Raw genomic sequence first — 22,862 nt, forward strand, 5'->3', positions numbered from 1 at the left:
ACATGAAACAGGGCACTAAATAGACAATTATCGACCTCATTTTTAGATTACTCGATTTGGGTGGAAAATTAATAATAAGAACATCCTCAGTGTAAAAATAAATTTATGGATACGTCATCGATACGTTGGAGTTCTTATCAATTTGGGCTGCTGTCCATGCAGCAGCAAGCAGGGAGAGAGATGCAGATATGCAGAGGGAGATGCAGATATAGAGACACACCTGACACATACTGCCAACTACAGGGTTATTCAAAAGTTACGCACCACTGGCCATAACTTTAGTTCTAATTATGATATCAATTTGCGGTTTGTGGCGTCCTTCCTCATATCGAGGGGGAAACTTTTTGAGGTACTTTTCAGTTCTTCACCCCCCCCCCCAGGGGGAGGGGGGGCGGGGGGCAACTCAAGAATTTCAAATGGCAACCCCCATCATGTGATACATCATTAGAAAGAGCATGAAAAAAGAAAATTTTTTGCGCAAACCGGAAGTCGATCTGACCCCCCTGTCAAAAGTTAGGGGGGTCCAAAGGTTATTTAGGGGGTCCGTACCTTCATTTTTTAGAGTAGCTTCGGCGGCTCTTGGACATGCCGTTTCTCTTTTCAAAGAGTCCTCGAATACTCCAAGTCTGATACCGAAGTCTTCATATTGCCCGCGGGCCACCACAGCCCCCCTGTAGGGGGGGATGGGCGTGTTACAGTGAAACATTGCATTGAAATGCGAAAAGTCACAGAAGAGCTGCAAACTTAGCATCAAATCCGAGTGGAACTTCTTGCCAATGTTAACGCAAACGCAGCCTGCGACTTTAAAGTGAGCTTCCAAAACTCTTAGCCCCCTGCCCCCCCTCATTTTTGGTTGCAGAGCGGGTAAAAACCGGGAAATTCACTACAAATAATGCCCGAAACTAATGTCCAACTTGAGGAGGACCCTTGAAACGTTGCGATCAGTCGGAGCGTTGAAATACAAGGACTGCCACCCCCTTAAAGTACGGAAACATCCAAAACACCACCGCTGCCCCCCTCATTTTTCGTTGCGGAGCGGGTAAAAACCGGGAAAATCGCCAGAAATGATGCCCGAAACCACTGTAGAACTTGACGAGAACCCTTGAAACGTTGCGCTCAGTCGGAGAACTGCAACACAGGAACTGCCGCCCACTTTAAGGACAGAAACATCCATAAAACCCCCGCTGCCCCCCTCTTTTTTCGTTGCAGAGCTGGTAAGAACCGGGGCATCATTTCTGGCGCATTTCCCGGTTCTTACCAGCTCTGCAACGAAAAAAGAGGGGGGCAGCGGGGGTTTTATGGATGTTTCTGTCCTTAAAGTGGGCGGCAGTTCCTGTGTTGCAGTTCTCCGACTGAGCGCAACGTTTCAAGGGTTCTCGTCAAGTTCTACAGTGGTTTCGGGCATCATTTCTGGCGATTTTCCCGGTTTTTACCCGCTCCGCAACGAAAAATGAGGGGGGCAGCGGTGGTGTTTTGGATGTTTCCGTACTTTAAGGGGGTGGCAGTCCTTGTATTTCAACGCTCCGACTGATCGCAACGTTTCAAGGGTCCTCCTCAAGTTGGACATTAGTTTCGGGCATTATTTGTAGTGAATTTCCCGGTTTTTACCCGCTCTGCAACCAAAAATGAGGGGGGGCAGGGGGCTAAGAGTTTTGGAAGCTCACTTTAAAGTCGCAGGCTGCGTTTGCGTTAACATTGGCAAGAAGTTCCACTCGGATTTGATGCTAAGTTTGCAGCTCTTCTGTGACTTTTCGCATTTCAATGCAATGTTTCACTGTAACAGGCCCATCCCCCCCTACAGGGGGGCTGTGGTGGCCCGCGGGCAATATGAAGACTTCGGTATCAGACTTGGAGTATTCGAGGACTCTTTGAAAAGAGAAACGGCATGTCCAAGAGCCGCCGAAGCTACTCTAAAAAATGAAGGTACGGACCCCCTATATAACCTTTGGACCCCCCTAACTTTTGACAGGGGGGTCAGATCGACTTCCGGTTTGCGCAAAAAATTTTCTTTTTTCATGCTCTTTCTAATGATGTATCACATGATGGGGGTTGCCATTTGAAATTCTTGAGTTGCCCCCCGCCCCCCCTCCCCCTGGGGGGGGGGGGTGAAGAACTGAAAAGTACCTCAAAAAGTTTCCCCCTCGATATGAGGAAGGACGCCACAAACCGCAAATCGATATCATAATTAGAACTAAAGTTATGGCCAGTGGTGCGTAACTTTTGAATAACCCTGTATATATTACCGCATTTTAAACGAATATTTAACATACAACTTCAATGGAATCTCAGAGACAACGGATTCATTTATATTTATCATGTCTACCCTATAACACAATCCCTGAGATAGCAACTTTTTCCTTGCACCCTTTATGTGTTCTAAGTGTTTTCATCCGAGTGTTTGACATCACCAAATTTTCTGAGGCAAGAAATCGATAAACAGGATCAAAAACTGTATATTTAGTGCCCAGTTTCATGTATTACTTAATGTGACCTGGGACATGCACCGTAGGATCACGATGGGCGAAGAAACAAGCCGCGCAGGGGACATGAAAACCCCGCTACAGTGAACATTGAAGGCATGTATTGTAGCAAAGACGCACTCTAGCTAGAGAGTACGCCTCTGACTTGAGCGATTAAAATGTTCCTTGTCTTAAATGGCAAGATTGAAAATACTTTCATGTTATTAAAATACTGAAAAACAATAATGGTTGATACGCACATAAAGCTCCTCACAGGCCTGAAAAGAAATGAACTATGACCGTTACAGCAGGGACGCAGAAATTTTTATTGCCTGCAAATGTTAGTTGCAATCTCAGCCTCAAAATGTCTTCATTGAGAAGTGTTCTCATTTCGCAGAATGGTTGAAAAAACTCGTTGAGCCCAAAAATTTCACAAAATAGCATGCTTTTCTTCTTTTCCTTATTTCGTGCTTCAGAAAAATGAAAAGGTTGTCCTCACGAACATACATACATCCTTGCTGCTAACACACTTAAGCATTTTCAGCACTTCAGCTTTATACAGGGTGTTTCAGACCGCCCATACCAGGCCTTTTTCTCTGTTGTTTTAGGTCGTACGATGTTGGGGACCACAGGGTTGAATGGGGAATCGACCCCAAGGAATCTGAATTTCGTGGTCCCGAAACCCCCCCCCCCCCCAATCACCCTTGGGAAGTAAAGGAGGGGTCACGATGCTAAAAGTCACGGTTCCCGACCGAATTGCGGATAAATCGAATCAGAATTGATAAGCACGGAAAATTTCACGTGAAATTGACCCCTAAAAATACAAAATCGGCCCATCCAAGGCCCAAAAATTACCCCCTAAAGATGGGGACGGTACCCCCTCCATTATTTCCTTTTAGTCTCAAAATTGACGTAGATTCTCCAGAAAAAGACGGTTTCCCACGTAATCGACCCCGAGAAATCCAAATTTCATGGTCCTGAAGCTCCTCTAGTCCCCCTTCGGAAGTAAACGGGGGGCCCAATTTTAAAAATCAGGGCTCCTTTCCAAATCGCAAATTGATTGCATCCAAATTGAGGAGCAGAACACATTTACATCTTAAGTGACCCCCAAGAGTTCTAATTGACCCCCCTGAACGGCAGAAAGTAACCCCCTGAGGACGGGGGCTTCACCCGCTCCAAAAATTTCTCAAGATTCCTCTTTGATCACAAAATTGACATCGATTCACCAGAAAAAGATGAGTTCCCAGATAATCCCAAGAGGGCGGGTAGCAGAGCTCAGGGACCATGAAATTCAGAGTCCTCAGGGTCGATTACCTGGGAAACCGTCTTTTTCTGGAGAATCGACGTCAATTTTACGACCAAAGAGGAATCTTGAGAAATTTTTGGAGTGGGTGAAGCCCCCCTCCTCAGGGGGTTACTTTCTGCCATTCAGGGGGGGCAATGGGCCTGTTGCAAACTTTTGCTAGCGCAAAAATAAGAGTTGTTTCTTATAGATAATGCCTTAAAAATCACGATGAGCGCATCGGCAAAGTCTGAAATGCACTCATAACTTCACAATCTGCGTAAGAAATTTGCGTTTTTTTAAGCTTCCCGCTTCAAAAACGATACTACGGCACAGGTGAACATTTTGTTAGAGGAGTCGCTCTATGGTCGGCGATATTCATCAGGGGCGACGCTTGCGCGCAGTTCCGCGCGTAATTCGAGGAGAGCTCAAGGTCAATCAATTCGGGCGTGGAAAATATGAACGCTAACACGCCGATTGTTATCTGGTCTAAACCAGTTCAGGTGTTATCAGGTGTTCAGGTGGATTGTTATCTGGTCCCATCACACGTGTTTTGGCGGATTAGCGTCGGCCATGATGAGTATTGCCGACGATGGAACGACTCCTCTTACAAAATGTTCACCTGTGCCGTAGTATCGTTTTTGAAGCAGGAAGCTCAAAGAACCACAAATTTCTTACGCAGACTGTACAATTATGAGTGCATTTCAGACTTTGCCGATGCGCTCATCGTGATTTTTGAAATATCTATACTATAAGCTCCAAGACCTCCTAATTTTGCGAAACTGGTGACGCTTAGTTCCAGCTTCTACCGGGCCGATTTTCATGATTTTTGCGGCTATCGACGGGCAATTGTGTCTAGATAAGCCAACTCTTTTCAGATTTTCAAAATGTGGCCCAGGTTTTTTTATATTACGTGGTAAAGTTGCGAATTCTCCCATTTAAACAATGTAAATTTATACTTTTTGTCATAGTTCATTTGAGCATTCTACCGGGCCGATTTCCATGATTTTTGCGTGAATCGACAGGTAATAGGCCCTAGATGAGCCCGCTCTAATCAGATTTTGGAAAAAGGACCCAGGTTTTTTTAAAATCACGTTATAAAAGTGAGTGAGTTTACTGAATGCTCCGGTGCTGCTACTGCTATGTGCGGGAGGATGCGCAGTGGTCAAGGAGGTTGCGCAGTAGCTGTGTAGCCTGCGCATCAGCTCTACACTTATCTCCACAAGAATTGCGCCGTAATCCTCGAGTAGAGCGGTGGCCGAGTCGTCTAAGACGTCGAGTGCGTCCACAATGAACTCAATGTGGGATCGATCCCCGACTCATGAAATCTTAATTATTACCTGACTATCATTGTTCATTGTTTTACTGCAATATTTCATCAAGCAGTCATTCCAAAACGCGTCGGATAGTTAGTATAGTTCGGATTCCTAGGGGTCGATTTCCTACTCAACCCCGCGATCTCCGACTTTGTACGACCTAAAACAACCGAGAAAAAGGCCTGATACGGGTGGTCTGAAACACCCTATATGTACAACTAGGAGGCTACGCCCCCTAGCTGCTACGCGGCCCTATTTTTATCCTCCTGTGTGTTGGGTTTATTTTTCCCCTAAAAAATTACAATATGAAGTATACTTTACTAATAGAATGAAATTATTTTTGTTTTTGATGAATAAAGAAAAAAAAATTAGAAGTCAAAAGGATGTGTTTTGGAATGACTGAACAATCAGCATCGCAGTAAAACAACGAATAATGATGATCAGATTATAAATAAAGAATTGTGAAAAAACCTGGGTCCTATTTCCAAAATCTTATCAGAGCAGACTCATCTAGGACCTATCACCTGTCGATAACCGCAAAAATCATGAAAATTGGCCCGGCAAAACGCTCAAATGAACTATGACAAAACATGTAAATTTACATTGTTTAAATGGGAAAATTCGCAACTTTACCACGTAATATAAAAAAACCTGGATCATATTTTGAAAAACTGAATAAAGCGGGCTTATCTAGAGACAATTGCCCGTTGATAGACTCAAAAATCATGAAAACCGGCTCGGTAGAACGCTGGAACTAAGCGTTACCAGTTTCGTAAAATTAGGAGGTCTCGGAGCTTATAGTATAGATATTTCTTTCATAATTCCGATTTCTGGCTCCTAACTACCATGTCACGTCCGTGGGCTTGCCGATTAATTTGCTCCATTTGCCTTACCTTCTCCTACTTTCTCTAAAAGTATGGTCAAACAACCAGTAATAAAGGAAAGTTACAACTCATCATTATGTCAGAAGAGAACTTGCAAGGGCTTTCTACCTCTCCTCCGTGTCGAGCAGGAATAATGTACGATAGGTCTGGTGGATATGCACCTCCATTGGCAGCACGTGCAGCTTCTTCATTCGGATATGGCGACGGTACATGGTCTGACAATTTTCCTGGTCGTTTAAACATTTCTCCAACATCATTCGGGCCATCTTCAATCTACAACAATTAGAGAAAGATCATCATCACTTGAATCTTTCCTTCTATTCTTCATCAGAATGAAGATTACGTAGCATCTTGTCAATGATTTCCATGTCTACAAACAGTTTTTCTGAGTTTTGGTTGACACTACGATCATCCAAAAATAAAAAATTCTGGCTTTTATGAAAGATGATCACGGTGTCCCTCTTTCTTCGATTTCCTTCGGGAACTGGAAATGGAGAATTGAGAAATTGAACGAACGATCAAGGAGGCAGAACAGGGGTATAGCATAAAATGCCCTCAGTTTGAATGAAAGACCGAACACTCTGACCAGCAGATGTAATGAGGACAAAGTGATCCCAGGCAAAGACGACGTCGGTGATGAGGAGACTGCACCCTATCTTGACCTATTTTCAAATGCTTTGTAGGTCTAAAGCTTGTAGGAAAAGTGTGGTAAAGGGTAAAATGTAACGTAGGTAGAGTATGCTGTAGATTAAGGGTATGGAGGTATTTTGTCTGTGCGTCAAAAGATGTTGGTGAAATGTCTCGTAAGTCAAATGATTGGAAGTAAAGCAGCCTCTCACGGTGGCAGGGTAGGGCAGAAACATGGTCATCCAGTAGAAGTCTGCTTGCACTGTCAGATGTGTGGTAATTGAACCAGAGATGACTTGTAGTAGGGGCAACTGCCAGTGTCTCATATCAGTGGAGGATTGAAGTAACACAGTCCAACCACGTGGGGACATGGCAATGCTCCAAAATGCTGCGCCCAGTTTGCATTTGCAGCCTGTCACTGGCTTGTCAGACAGTTATTGGACCGCCATAGTGAGACTACTGTACAATGAGTATTCTTTGGATTAATCGCTAAATAATTATATTTTATAAGATAATTTAGATTATTGTACACTAACTCCTACCCTGCTATTAACTACTTTTTAAACTGTTTCCAGCCCATTTTCTTTTATCTTTTTTCTGGGGGAAAAAAAATCCCTCAGCAGCTGAGAAATTGGATTTTAATAGATTTACCATTTCTCAACACTGATTCAAAATGGTTAAAATATGTACAAAAAAAGGTCAAACCATTTGTTCTTCTGCCTCTGCTTTGGCTTCTGCTTCAGTGTGGGTAGCACCAACTAGATCTCGGTAGCAAAGGTACCTCATACTATGGCATGCTGCACATACATTCTTGTATACTTCCCAACCTCGACGGACACTGAAAAAAAATGTTTAGGTTAACTAATGGGAAAATTTGTGAAAGCCAATGAGAACAATACCACCGTTCAAAACTACTTTAAATCAACGAAAGTTGAGGACATAAAATGCATGAGGCTAGTATTTGAGCACTTATTATTCAATAGAAAGTATTTGCAAGAAAGGAACAAGGAGTGGGGGGTTAATAAAATCATAAAAATTGGTAGGCTCCCCTATACAGCACACGTTTTGGAATTGAACATGGAGGCAAGGTATTGATAGTTCTGGGAAAAAGGCGGTCGCAAAGGTGCGTGTTATATGTATCGTACTTTTTTAATGAGCTAAATTTTTCAACTCAGGGCTTCAGGATCGATGCTCTTTGAGCGAAAATTATGAGGTCGTGCCGTCTGCAAAAGGAAGATATTTCTTAGAAATCTACCTAATGACCGATTTTCCCGACCTTCGCTCCTTTCCGCTCCAATAACTCGTTACTAAAACATTTCCTCAGCATACGGTAAAGAGCTAAGGGGGCTACAGAGAGTCAGGAACAACATATCAGTTTTTCACAAAAATTAAAAAATTGCTTTTTTGGAATCGGCCCGGACGTGAAAAAAGCGTCTTTATTTGAGCGTTCCGGTGCTTCGGAGGCCATAACTCGAGCTGAAATTGACAAAACCCTACGATGTTATACATTCTCTGAAAGCTCTTGTCACGCAGGAAACGCTCGTTTAAATCGCGTTTTTCTAATCTCATTGGTTTTCGAATAAAAATTTTGCGAAAATTTAGCTGATTTTTAACTTTGACCCCTCGCCGCGGCTCCCCAAAATTTTTTGGGGGACTTGAAACTTGGGAAAAGATTGGGCATTGTTTGGTGAATAAATAGGAGGGCAAGTCTCATAGGTATCCACCTCGAGCTTGAAATGGCCCGTTTTGCATGTACCCCTTTACCGCTTGGAACCAGTTTATTTAACATTATTTGGAACATTTTGGCGGGGTCTCTTGTCAATTTGGAAATTCATCATTTTAATTTATTAGAATAAGCCGCGCCCTAGGGATCACTTATTTAAACCTATAATTTGTCAATAATATTGTCGTTTACATAATACGAGGATAGGAGAGATTGCGAAAACGCCGAGAGTTGCGCTTGGACTAATCCGAACTTCCTTTTATTTTTCAAACATGCAGTTGCAACTCGCAGGCTGCTACATCAGCACAGTACACATACATATACTTGGTTGTCAGGTTTACTGCTTATTCTATACCTTTACATATTTCATTCTGAGTTCAGCTAAATTTCATACCTTCTATGGTCATAACCCCCTAGGATTTTCTTGTGATCCCATGGTAGCTTCGGGGGATGCAATTCTATGTCCGTTGCCTTCACTGAAGTTTCTAATGCTAGAAAGAGTGCTCCAGCTCCTCCTGCGACGACACCGATACTTGTCCATAACTAGAGAAGAGAAATAAAAAGATAGAAACAATAAGTAAATGGTGACTTACTTGTCAGTACTCTGCTTTAAGAAACAGGATACGTTTCTGTTTATGTATGCCATGTTTCAATTATTAAATTTAGTTATTTAATGCTCACATGAATATAAGATGAAATATTTTCTTCTATGTCATAAGAATTGCTTTGTGGTAAGTATAATTTTTCAGTTTAAATTCTATCAATTTTCTTTGAAGTTCGCCTGTATTGGAAGTATTTTAATAGTTTACTAGCTGTTCTAGGCGCGCTTTGCACACCCATTGTGGCTAGCCGAGGAGATACGCCTCCTGGACCCCCCTGTCACTTGCTACGGGAGTGACATCGACATTCCGTTTGCTCCGCGAACCCTTTTTCTAGGTAGTTTGACATATGATCACTATGATGAATACATTTTGGAGACTCCCAAGACAAAAGAGATTTTATCACAGAAACTTGTTACCGGAACGTCCCATCATTTGATCATTAATAAAGATGTGGAGATGAAGCAATGATTGGGACCGATCATTTCTTGAAAAACGCATTTGAATGGGATGTCAGTCCCATCGGGTGGAGGACAGGGACAACCGTGGATCTCCATCCACGATTTGACTCACTGAAATAGCACTAGTTGAGCTTTACTTCTGAAGAAAATTATCGGTGGCATAGTTGCCTGAAAACTGTTCAACAGCAGTTAAGAGCGAGTTCCGAATCGCTATGAGCCAACTGTTGGCTCCGTTGAAGGAAAGTTATATGAAAAGTGAATGTACATCTCCGATCTCTCTGGCATCTTCAAGTAGGGTAAAAATACTATGTTTTTAGCCAAAAATCGAAATGTGTTGTTCGAGCTCCTCGAAAAATATACAGACTTTTCAGTTTTTTTCTCAAAAAAATCACAAAATCGAAGAGATTTCACTTGTTAATAGGGACAAATTTTATTGCAAACTAAAATCCAAATATGCCGTTAAAAATATCTTGCTTTTAGCTTTCTAACGGTCTATAGATTTTGTAATTTGGAGCAACTGTCCGCCTATAAACTGAATTTTACTGCAATAATTTTAAGGAATTTTCCGTCAACTCGGACGGCCGGTTCCCTTGAATGTATCTCCGCTATTTTTGAAATTAAGAAATAAAAAATATGTACACCGTTAGAAAGACCACACTCTCAGCTTGGCAACCATGAATTTTCACTGAGACAAGTGTGATTCATGATGTGTCATATGAGACACAGGACTCTCAGGTAATGTTCAGAGTGACCAAACTCTCCCCAAAAATGACAGGGGAAAAATTAAGAGATGCCTCCCCACAAAAAAGAGTTGCCAAATTACAAGGTTTCATCTCCAACATAGATTCGCATTTTGTGATCAAGATTTTTTAACGCTACAAAAACCAAAGTACCATTCGAAAGCTGATGATTTCAGCTTTCTAACGACATGTTGGTTTTTCATTTTGGTGCATTTGGGCGGCGAGAAATTGACTTTGACTGGAGCCACCCGTATTTCTGCGTTTTTGGACATGGTTTCGAAAAATTCCCATGTGCCGGCGTTGAGTTGCTCAAAATTCAATAATTATTATACCAATAGAAAGCTGAGAGTGTGGTCTTTCTAACGGTGTACATATTTTTTATTTCTTAATTTCAAAAATAGCGGAGATACATTCAAGGGAACTGGCCGTCCGAGTTGGCGGAAAATTCCTTCAAATGATTGCAGTAACATTCAGTTTATAGGCGGCCAGTTGCTCTAAATTACAAAATCTATAGACCGTTAGAAAGCTAAAAGCAAGATCTTTTTAACGGCATATTTGGATTTTAGTTTGCGATAAAATTTGTCCCTATTAAAAATTGAAATCTCTTCGATTTTGTGATTTTTTTGAGAAAAAAACCGAAAAGTCTATATGTTTTTCGAGGAGCTCGAACAACACATTTCGATTTTTGGCTAAAAACAAAGTATTTTTACCCTAATTGAAGATGCCAGAGAGATCGGAGATGTACATTCACTTTTCATATGACTTTCCTTCAACGGAGCCGTGCACTTGTGTAATTTTCTTGTAGTTTCATTGCATATAAATTTCTCTGATGTTTCCCTTTCATTACACAATACTTTCTCTACCCTAGGCCACCTTAGGGGAGCGAGAAAGTAAAAATGGGGATTTTGGGGAAAAGAGAACATAACAAAAAGTTCTTATTTTTGGCCATAGAATTGAAATCCTAAGTCAAAACATACCCTCCCTATTTGAAATATGCGAGAAAATATTACGTAGCATGGTGTCAACAAACAGTTTTTGTAAGTTTTTGTTGACACCATGATCTTCCAAGAATTAAAAATTCTGACTATTATAACACATGATCACGGTGCCAATGATTACAACGTCAACCAAACTTAAGACTTCCCTCTGTAACATCTTTCCAATTTCAAGTCTTGTTTTTCTCGTGTTATTTACTCTAACCTAACTTAACCTTACCCAACTTTACCTTACAAGACCTAGCCCACTTTCACAGAACTTAAGTTTCCCCGACCTTACCTTACCTTACCTAACTTTAACCTTACCTATCTAATCTGATAGTACATGGCCTGACCAGGGACCAGTTCTATAGGACCCTGGACTCCCGTAAGAGTCAATGTAAAAATTCGTGAGCAGGTACTAGTGCTGCTATCTCGCGTAGGATCCTCGCAACTCACTGCTGTTATCAGTTGTTGGACTTCATTAAAATCCGTAGGATCGCGTATAACTGCAAAAAATCGAATTTTTCACCGTATTATTACCTGCGGCGAACCCTTCCTTGTCGAAAGGGGTCGAAAAACGCCAAAAATATACTTATTTTTCAAGAATTCAGCCGCCTTATGTGTTATTTTTCAATCTCCGGCTTAACCTCACTTTTGGAGCGGGCGATTGATGAGTCGAGGTTCGGGGGGAAGGATCCTCTGAGTTGACTAGGATCCTACGCGAGAATGCGCTGCAATCACCCGCTCACAACAGAACGGCGTCCTATAGAACTCGTCCCTGGCCTGACCTAGACTAATCTTATGTAACTATACCCAAACCTCTTCTGTAGATTTATCTTTTTAAGTCTACTTATAAGGAAGATATTTTTCTGTTTTTTGACAATGTGATCGTTGACGTCATGCTCAGGGCCCATTTTTGCTTTTCACTGCCCGAGAACGACGTCAACAGTCGTTGACACCATAGTCAGATTTTGGGTTTGTTGGCACCATGCAACGCTACCTGAAAAGTGGGGGCACCTCCCTTGAACCCCCCCTCCCCCATGGGCTTTTGGCAGGCTGAAAATATTTCTAATGAATTCTTTGGGATCGACTAGCCCGGAAAAGTTTTCGTCCCGAGGCTCAATTTTCAGCCGTTTACAAGAAAACGATAAAAGACGAGTGCTCTGGAACTCTCGGTATATCAGCTTGTCATCACGAGCAGTTGGGCAACAGTTATGGGTGCTGCCTATGATTCCATACCTTGTGTTGCATCTCTATAGCAACGTCAATGAGATAAGCAGCCGGAGTACAGAGAGAGTGAATTTTATAAATTGAACTTCTTTATATCTCATTGACGTTGCTATAGAGATGCAACAGTCTGGCCCGGTTGAAGTGAAACACTTCAAGATGAGTGATTCTCAAATACTGGCAAAAAACAAATTTCTGACACTGCTCGAACGAAGGTTTTCTTTGAAGTTCGCAGTGTTACAACTCTAGTTCTACCATCAGACCCTGGGTGTAATTTTTCTACGCGTGCTAATTTCCAAAAGAGGGGCGGAAGAAATCTTTCTTTGACCACAACTAATTCTCCAACTTTTAAGTCGCTTTTTTGTGAGTGCCATTTTCTAAATACTTGCAATTCATTTAGATATTCAGTTCTCCATTTTTCCCAGAAGTCTGCAAACATTTTTTTTGAATCAGAATAGTGGGCCAATGGAGAAGCGTGTTTTACTATTCAAAGAAGAGCTTCTTGTACAGGAATAGCTGTTAATGCTCTGCCGATTAAAAAGTGGCCGGGCGTCAATGCTTCAAAATCCTCTGGAGATGAAGACAATGGCACTAATGGTCGAGAATTTAAAATGCCTTCGATTTGAATTATTAAAGTTGAAATTTCTTCTTTTTCCAAAATGTAATTTTTGATTACTTTCAAGAAAATTTGTTTAAATTGTCGAACTGCTGCTTCTGCTAGACCATTATGATGTGGTGATTGTGGAGGGCTAAACTTCCATTCGATTCGATTTTTGGTCAAGTAGTTTATAATGTCTCGATCTTGAAGCTTGTTATCAAAGGTTTTCTGCATTTCTTTTTCGCCCCAACAAATGTTTTTGCGTTGTCGGAAAATATGCAAGATGGTATTCCTCTTCTGTACACAAATCTTTGCAGTGCTTTCAAGAATGATTTTGTTGATAGATCCTTTATCAATTCAAGATGAACTGCTTTTGTTGTGAAGCAGACGAAGATTCCAATGTAACTCCTTACTGTCGCTGCATTCTGTCTGTCACTAGTTCTAACTGATATTGAACCGGTGTAATCTAGACCTACATAAGTGAAAGGTGGAGTTTTAATTACTCTTTCGGATGGTAAAGGTGCCATTATTTGGGAATATTCTTTTGGATTCGCTCTTTTACATGTGATGCATCTTGACACTGTTTTTTGTGCTAAGGCTGGACCATGAACTGGCCAAAACTGCTGTCTTACGCTGGATAAAAGTAGTTTCGGGGATGCATGTAAAAGTCTTTGATGCTCTAGATTAAAGACTAAATCTGTAAACCTGTGATTTTTTGGTAGTAGCATTTGATGTTTCTGTTCATACGAAAGTTTCGATTTTTGGAGACGTCCACCAACTCTTATTATATTTTCTTCGTCTATGAACGGATGCAATGTTCTAATATTGCTTGATTTGAATAATTTTTTTCTTTAGAATGCAATAAATGGTTTTTTTCTTCTTGAAAACATTCATTTTGTACTGCTTTCACACAAAATTTCAATGCCTCGTGAAGTTCAATTGAGGAGAGTTGTCCGGTACGAAGATTGCAAGTAGTTTCTGCTCCACTTTTGTTGTTCTTAATTTTTTCTCGTATGTTATAAACGAATCGTAAACAGTAGCTGACAATTCTTAAAATTTTTTCTAAATCAGAAAATTTTACGAAAAAAGGAAACGGTAAAGTGATTTGCACAGATACCACCAACGTAACTTTTTTCATTTCTGGTATTATTTCTGGTATTTTTACTGCTGGTTTTGGCCACATAGATTCGTTCAATTTGATGAAATTCGGACCTTCCCACCAGAAGGAGTCATTGATTAATTGTTTGGCGGTTGTTCCTCTAGAAATTAAGTCAGCAGGATTATCAGTTGACGATACGTGATTCCAATTGGCATGTATTTCGCGTGTTATTTTTTTTATTTGTTACTCTATTTGCTACAAAGAGTTGCCATTTTGATGGACAGTTGGCAATCCAGTGTAGTGCAATTGATGAATCGGACCAAAGAAATACTTTGTGTGGCTTATAATTTAATGATGCAATGACTTTTTTCATTAGTTCAGACAACAGTTTAGTTCCACATAGTTCCAATCGAGGCAAAGATTGGGGTTTTAATGGAGCAACTCGTGATTTTGAACAGATGAGTCTTGATGCTCCTTCAGTTCTTGAACTATTACTTGCAAACGTTGCAACATAGATACATGCTCCAAACACTTTAGGTGATGCGTCAGAAAATCCATGTATTATTCTGATTTGATTATCTGGAGACGTTAATAAGTGTCGAGGGATCTTGCATGTTTTTAGATTCTGGATGTCTTCAAGTAACATAGACCATTCTTGACTAATTGAAGTTGGAACATTTTGGTCCCATTCTAATTTTTCTTGCCAAATTTTTTGTACTATCAACTTTGCACGTATTACTATTGGACTGACTAATCCTAGCGGATCGAAAATTTTAGAAGATTCTGACAGAATTGTGCGTTTTGTGTTGCTATTTTTTGCTGATAAATTGGGCACTGAAGAGAACCAAAATTTATCCGGAACTGGATGCCATTCAATACCAAGTGTTTTCACTTCTTCACTATCGTTTATATAAAGTGGTTCAGCATGCTCAGGTTCATCTGTAAGTATAGCAGGAACGTTTGACGTCCATTTTCGAAGTTTAAAATTGCCTCCTGAGGATGCAACTGTCTCTGTCTCTATTTTTACTGCTTTCGCTTCCTTCTCGTCTTTTCCACCTCCTAGCGTGCGCTTCCATGACTTGCAAAAGTGACCTTTTGAGGATTTAAAACCTTTGCAGTTAGCGTGCGCTTCCAAAGGATTAAATCCTAACCTTAAATTCTATTATCCTTGCAGTTGGCGTGCGCCTCCAAGGTGGAATATTATAACTGGAGATAATACCATGCAGTTAGCGTGCGCTTCCATGGTTTAAATCCTGACGGAACATTGTGCTCCAAAGGGACAGTGGCAATTTATGCCTATTAAATTTGGTAGGTAGCGTTTCGCTCCCCAAATCATGCAGACTCTACTTGCATAAAAAAAAAAAAAAAAAAAAAAAAAAAAAAAAAAAAAAAATGTAATGGCCACATTGCTTAAACATTGCGGAGGACGCTCCATAAGACAATGTACAAACTTGTATTTCAACTTTCCTGAACAACAGCTGTTTTAGGCTGTGTTGCCATTCCATCATTTTAATGACATTTTATATGGTTGCAGAAGAAATTAAGCAATGGAAGAAGATGAAGGAAATTTGAGGTTGGCAAGCCTTCATAGCACTAAACGACAGCTGGAACTTCAATTACAATGTTTCAAGCATGTTTTGGAGCAAGACTCAATAGATGTAGACGCTTTGAAAACCAGATTTGAATCCTCAAAAGGAATTCTAACTCGATACCTACGGGTATTTCAAGAATTAACAACAAAAAATCCAGCGGCATACCCGATTGATACTGTTTTAACATTTGAAAAACAATATTACGAAATTTTGGCTCAAGCAAACGCCTTTATAAATTCAGTGGATCCTAGATCTAATATGCGAGGTACTAGTTTGGAAAATCAATCTGTCGCAAGTCCATTCCCGGTAACTGACCAGTATATGATGAAATCATACTTAAAACCACCTGAAATTCCAACTTTTGATGGTAAAAAGAGTGAATGGCCTGCATTCATACAAATGTTTAACTCATTAGTGCATAATAATACTGCTTTGTCAAATATCTTGAAGTTTCATTACTTAAAAATATCTTTGTCTAGTAAAGCACTTGATTTAATAAAACATTTGAAATTCGTAGAAAACAATTATGCAGCAGCATTAAATACACTGAAGGAAAAATATGAAGACAAAAAGCTTTGTTAAATGTATACATGAAAAGTTTACTAGATTTTGATGATCCATGTCAATGCAGAATTGACTCAAGATTGCGGGCGAAAGACGTTGAAAGAATCAACAATAAAATTACCCAGACATTAGAAGCGTTGGTAACGCTGGAAATAGATACGACAACGTGGGATCCTTTCATCATACATGTAGCAACGTCTCGTTTCGACAGACCAACACTGGCTGAATGGGAAAAAGTGACAACACCGAAGGAGCTTCCAACTCGTAAGCAATTACTAGATTTCCTCAAAAAGCATTCAAGAATTTTAGAAGCGGTCGAAACACATGGTTCAAAGAAATATGAACATACTTCAAGCAAGGATAGCAGAGGCAAGTATAAAAGACCTGAAAAGTTGAAAAGAAAATCAACGACTTTCAATCTTGTACATGTCAATGACAAAATGAAAAAGACAGAAGGAAGAAAATGTCAATACTGTGATGGACAACACAATCTTTACTCGTGCCTACGCTTCAGAAAGCTGACTTATCCAGACAGAATGACCGTCGTGGAATCAGAAGGTGTATGTGCTGTATGTCTTCGACGCCATCCAGGCAGGTGCTCATTAAGTTACAAATGTGCTGAGTGTCAAAGCACCTATCACAATTCTTTGCTGCATAAACCGGCAAGTGGTACAAAACACATCAAGAATCAAGAATCAGCTTCCAAGAATTCTGGACCTTCAAAAAACTGTCAACGTCATCAGATTCCAAATCGCAACATGGTGGACCGGTGTCGTCTGACACCATATGACTATCAACGGTGCAAGTTCGAGTATTCCATGACAATAAATTAGTTGTATGCAAGGCATTGTTGGACAACGGTGCGCAGTCCTGCTCAATATCAAGCTCACTTGTACGTAAACTAAAATTAAAAACCGAACCATTTGAGTGCATGGTATACGGCATAGGCACAACCTATTCAGAAGAGAAGACCAGTATTATAATTGCACCATTGTGGGACGAACCGCGATTTACAATATCATGCGTCATACTGGATTCTCTTCCTATTGACTTGCCTCCTTACAACGAATTATCAGGATTATCAGAAAAAGTGAAAAATCTGAAACTAGCAGGTCCAACCTTTGAGAAAGGCGGTTCAATCGATCTCATTCTTGGATCAGCTGTATTTTGGAACTCTTTACTCGAAAACCGAATAGCATCCAACTTTACTCATCCTACATTACAAAAAACAATATTCGGATGGGTAGTGGGAGGCTCATGCAACACCTTGTATGTTTTTTTAAATGGCAGCAGGCAAAGATGGTATAAAAGATGACCAGAAGATCATTTGCAATTAAACTGGCAGTTTCACTTCATTTTTAAAAAGTTTGACAGAGGATCTTAATTTTTCCACGAATTCCCCCATTTTTGACCACTGTGCTATGTACATTTGTGAAGCTGAACACACTTTCATGCATTGAGGACCGATAAGAACATTCTTAGCCATGAAAACTGCAGCAGACCGACAATTTTACTTCCATTTCTAAAAATTTGACAAAGAATCCTGATTTTTCGACGATTTCTCCCCATTTTGGGCCACTGAGCGACCAAAATTTTTGAAACTGAACACAGTTAAATGCTTGGGGGCCCAATGAGAACATTTACAGCCGAAACCCATCAAAGGTGTAACTTTTTCGTCTATTTTTCCAGTCTTTTTGCTGTAGAAATGCTGTCCAGAATGATGGCGATTTGGCAACTTTGCCCCCTCATTTCTCAAAAACCGTGCGTATACTCAAGCTAAAATTTTTACCAGAATTTTAGGGTATCATAAGGTATCGTTTGGGCCCGGTTTCAGAAAAATCCCTGCTGGCCCAAATTGTGCCAAAAAACGGTCGTTTTTGGCGTCGCTCTTTATCTAGGTACATTGACATCCCTGTCTGTTACAATCCAGATCATGGCATTAAATAGGTATTAATGCTTTGAGTCCTCCTATAATAAACCTCATTCATACAGTTTGAATTACATTCAAACACAGGAGATTCGCTATGGACTAGGGTCACAGTACGATGTAAATATTTAATGCCATCCTCGACCTACATATCCTCACTTTCTCTTTTGTTTTATCCCAAAAAAGGGCAGAAGAGTCATCAGCAAAAATTGGGATTTCACCCTCTTCAATTATGTGGTTTCATGGGTCATTTACAAAAATTAAAAATAATAATGGCCCAACGACAAATCCTCTCCAACCTAAATGTTTTCAAGACTGCTCTTTTCCCCAGTCCTTGCAAGTCCAGTTTTCTCTTCAAGTAGTTGGCAATTACACAAACTGATTTCCAACATACTGTCTTAGTTTACAATAACGTTAAAAGCTGTTCCAGGTTTGCTACATATTTTTATAATCCGAAATAGTGTACCAAGAGGCACACAATCAAACACCTTGTTACTGTCTAGAAAACGTCCTGTACATGTACAAGTTTAACCTCACGCAAGACACCAAATTACTTCATCTACTACTTTTTCAACAGCTTGACACAATTTCGAAAGTCGGAGGAAATCGTGCCTCCCCTGTTTAAGCCCAGAGGGAGGCTAGGGGGCTTCAGAACTATAAAAATCGGATTCCTGGGGATCGATTACCTGGTAAACCAATTTTATCCGGAGAATCTACGTCAATTTTTGACCAAGGGGAAATTATGGAGGGGGCCGCTGTCCCCCTCTTTCAGACATCATTTTTGGGCTTAGTGATCCGATTTTGGATTTTTAGGGGTCCATTTCTCATGAAATTTTCCGTACTTTTCAATTTTAATGTAATCGAATCGGAATTCTATCGAGAACCCCGACTTTTGGAATTGAAACCCCTCCTTTACCCTCCAAGCAGGGCTTGGGGTGTTTCAGGACCACGAAATTCGGAATTCTTAGGGGCAATTCCTTGTTAAACCCTGCAGTTCCTGACTTCGTGCGACCTAAACAAACCGAGAAAAAGGCCTGGTATGGGTGGTCTGGGACACCCTGTATGGCAGGCTTTGGTAATTAACAGATTTTTGGTGTTGTTGAGAAAGACCCCATTATCTTCAATATCTTCAATATCTTCAATATCTATAATTGGTTTTGACAATTTATTATACAGACTAGCTGCTACAAAACAAAGGGAACCACAAAGTTTGGTGAATTTAACAGAGCTTTCGGGACAGCATCGACCAATTCTTAATGGTTTATAAATTTCTAATTATGATATTCACAAGAGGGGTAGTAGCCAAGATGGTAATAACTGCAGAGGTATATCGGTCATAGGAACGTTGATAAAGGTCTGCAAAAAATTCTGACTGCAAAAGTCAAAAAGGTTTGAAGTGAATAGGAACCTGAGGAAAAGGCTGGATTTAGAGCTGTTGCGCCCGTCAATGACCATTTGTTCACCATCACCCGGGTCATTGAGAAAAAAAATGGTGGTCGACCAGGAGCTGTCTTTGGTTTTTGTGAATCTTCAGAGAGCTTATGATAGTTTGCCGTTGGAGAAACTTCGGAAAAAAGTGGTTTCAGCACAGGACTTGTTGGGGTAAGAAATTTTATAACAGGACAATTGCATGGGTTAAAGTACATGAGAAACTGCCCGGAGGATTTTTCATCACAAAAAGATTTGACTGCTATTCCTCACCGAAAGTTAAGGGCATGGAGAAGGAAGTTTTCCAGGATGGGCTTTCCAATCCCTGATAAGCAGACCCTCAACACTTTAGACTTCACCGATGACTAGGTCATAATGACTCAAGATGAAGAGGAACGGATATCATGATGCCAAAGTTGGCAGAAGAATTTAGGAAATGTGACTTGGACTAAAGCGTGTCCAAGGTAGAGGCTGGTTGTGTAAGCAAGCGCAAAACTACAAAGCACCAGGCTTGAGGATGGTCGGCGTATGGAAGAGTGTGACAAGTATAAGTACCTTGGTGTTTCGCTGGATAAGGATGAAAAAGTGGGTCCAGCAATTAAAGACAAAATCATCCAGGGAAAGAGAACTATAGGAATGGGTACTAAGTGGGGTTCTCTGGAGTCAAGGCAGTTCAAAAGAAGAGTGGAATTTACTTATGACACCATCGTGAAAAGGATGGTGCTCCTTGGTGGCGAATTGCAGCCTAAGGATACTAAGCTAACTTAGAATATGTTGAGGGCAACTGAAAAGAATTCAGTATTGGCAGCGGTCTGTCGGCTCAAGAAGGGACCATGTCCATTATGATAAAATTCATGAGGTAATGAAGGTTTAAAGTACATCGTGCAAAATGTCATGCCCAGGCAGTTAGAGTGGTACTTATGGATAAGTGCAAGTAATGTCAGAAGTTAGGTTGCCCAAACAAGTTTTGGATTGGGTAATCCCCCCCTCCCCACGACAGGAGAAGGGAACAGGCACATCCTTGAATCCATGTCAACTAAGCATACGCAATTTTGGCCTGCAGCAGAAGATCTGCCATCTTGATTCTTGCATCTACTTTCCATGCTAAAATGACATTAAGCAAATTTTCATTCGTTAACTGTCGACAAAATCCGTGAACAGTTTACAAAACAAATACGTCATCAAAACAAATTTTCGTTCTCTGGTTGTGATTAAATGGGTGTGGCCTAGCCTTTCCTGCCAAATTTCCTAAAATTAAGTCTAATTTAATCTACGTCAACAAATGACAGTTTTGTTAACGTGCTCCAAACCGTACGATTGAGCCCGTTGACAACTCTGGTTGAGAGAGTGAAACCCATCAACAGTCCTGTAAATAGACTACTTGGCTCTGATAGGTTAATGAAAATACCAACTTCATTGAAGCGCAGGACAATTGTTTACGGATTTCGTTGCGAAATTTTGATCATAAGCCGATCTTTTGGCACAGTCTATCAGTGCATAAACTTATTTGATATGCTGTCCGAAAGGATGGCTGCAGGGCGTCAACGAGGATATTCTAAGATGTTGGTAGCCTTAAAAACCTCATGGAAGACTTTTGGTGAGACATTGGCAAGACCACTACATGAACTCAGTCTGCAAGGTGTGTAGTTACAGGAGCACTTACACACTTTGCCTGGATTTCATGAAATTACTATGAATTTCGAAAATTGTTATGGAGGTACTAGACCACTTGCATAACTTTAACTTTGCTTATCACATGCAACTCACATCAATTTTTCAATTGATTGACGAATAGCTAGGTTGCTTAAGTCTAGATTCATATGAACTACGGAGGTGCTAGATCTCTGGCACAATTGACATAAATCGTCAAATTAAATCTTATGAACTGTACTAGTGGCATTTAGGTGTTGCAGAGTACCTGAGTCCACTGAAGGAAGCGACTCATATATACACCCTGTACACGGTTGCTTTCCTATGAACTTATAGATGACAGCCAACACGATTTAATCTCCTACAATGGTTTATAGGTACTACAACAAAAAACCTTCGATAACCTGCGGTTCTGCATTCACTCTTTCATTTATTGTCCAGAGGTGAATTTGCTGCTGCACTTCCTGTCGAACTGCTTGTAAGCTATGATTAACAAGCTCGGCTCAGTGTAAGGGTGGAACTAGGGTTAATTATAAATCATTTACACTAAAACAACCCTCATAGTCTGGATCAGGATTGAGAAAATATGGCTAAATATTTTCATGAAGTGGTTGCAAAGTAGATGTTATATACTCTCTGATGCAAACATTTAGTTAATTCTTGAAAATCACGACTGAACTTACCAATTTGCGTCCACGGGTCCAGCTGTGAGCAGTGGATAGTGAGCATACCTACAAAATGAAAAAGAGCAAGACTCAGTCACTGTCAAATGTGGATCATTAAATCAGAACATCGGGCGGAAAAATTATTTTCCTGGTGGGGTGTGCAATGAACTTCGTGCTAGACAGTTGAGGAATTAGGTTAGAATTGTGAAACCAATTAGTCGCTTCTAAGATATTGCATGTGAATACATCAATGAAGCCTCTGCTGACCTGGTGCAAAGTTGGAATCAAAAGTGGAAGATTAGGAGTTGCAGAAGGGCATCGAATCTTTAAAAATTGATAACGTCCGAATGTCCTAGAAAGTGTAGAGGTTAAATTGAGAAGCTTCGAATCGCGAGACTACCTCATTGATGACGGTGAAGCAAATACTTTTACTAATTAGAGAGCAAAAATGTAATGTTGAGCGCTAATGCTCACCTGAAACGGTGCGAGACTGGAATTTGTCTTTAAAAGCCGAGAGGCAGATATACGTCCCACTGCAGCAGCCATATTCACCAACGTTTACGGGATAGAGGGAGTAGAGGGAGTAGGGAGCATAGAATAATAATGATGCTTCGCAATCAGAGTGACTGCATGGATAAATATATACTACGTATAAGGATACTTCAGCCGGGTGCAAATCTTGTTCGAGCCCGCTCTCTATCGTAGGCACCCGAGAAGCTTGTACTTCGTCCTCTGGCCTATAGATGCCGCTGCGGTAGAGGCTCCCGCATGGCTCCGCCAAAAACGCCGTACAGCTACGGTTCCGCAGACTTTACGATCGAGATTCGCGGAAACCGTTGAAGACAGAGAGTATGGAAGGTTAGAGGCCCGACTGGATAGGGAAGAATTGAAACAGAAGTTGGAGCCGTGAGCAAGCAGTTGCGTACGTTGGCGCGAGAGTGCGCGGCGAGCGGAATCCCATACCACTGCGCTGATTGGCTAAGCGAGGGTTGCGGACGGACGATGTATAAAATATTGCCTACGTGAAGGTGGTCCGGCAGCAAC

The 22,862-nt window shown here is 40.8% G+C and overlaps 1 protein-coding gene across 2 annotated transcripts in view; it reads right to left on the bottom strand.

Annotated features, from left to right (window-relative positions):
- Cyt-c1 (Cytochrome c1) overlaps nucleotides 1–22,442 on the bottom strand; it is a 61,344-nt gene extending 38,902 nt beyond the window's left edge. Inside the window, exons 1-5 of one of the 2 annotated variants that reach the window (XM_019045878.2) lie at nucleotides 22,293–22,442; nucleotides 21,837–21,884; nucleotides 8,686–8,834; nucleotides 7,274–7,406; nucleotides 6,050–6,214 (exon numbers count right to left, since the gene is read on the bottom strand). In XM_019045878.2, coding sequence (XP_018901423.1) covers nucleotides 6,050–6,214; nucleotides 7,274–7,406; nucleotides 8,686–8,834; nucleotides 21,837–21,884; nucleotides 22,293–22,364 — 567 coding nt within the window. In that variant the 5' untranslated portion in view covers nucleotides 22,365–22,442. The remainder of the gene's footprint in view (nucleotides 1–6,049; nucleotides 6,215–7,273; nucleotides 7,407–8,685; nucleotides 8,835–21,836; nucleotides 21,885–22,292) is intronic. The other variant, XM_072300261.1, reaches the window with a different exon arrangement.
- Between the last annotated feature and the right edge of the window lie 420 nt (nucleotides 22,443–22,862).

The sequence above is a fragment of the Bemisia tabaci genome, chromosome 1, assembly GCF_918797505.1.
Source record: "Bemisia tabaci chromosome 1, PGI_BMITA_v3".
Lineage (NCBI taxonomy): Eukaryota > Metazoa > Arthropoda > Insecta > Hemiptera > Aleyrodidae > Bemisia > Bemisia tabaci.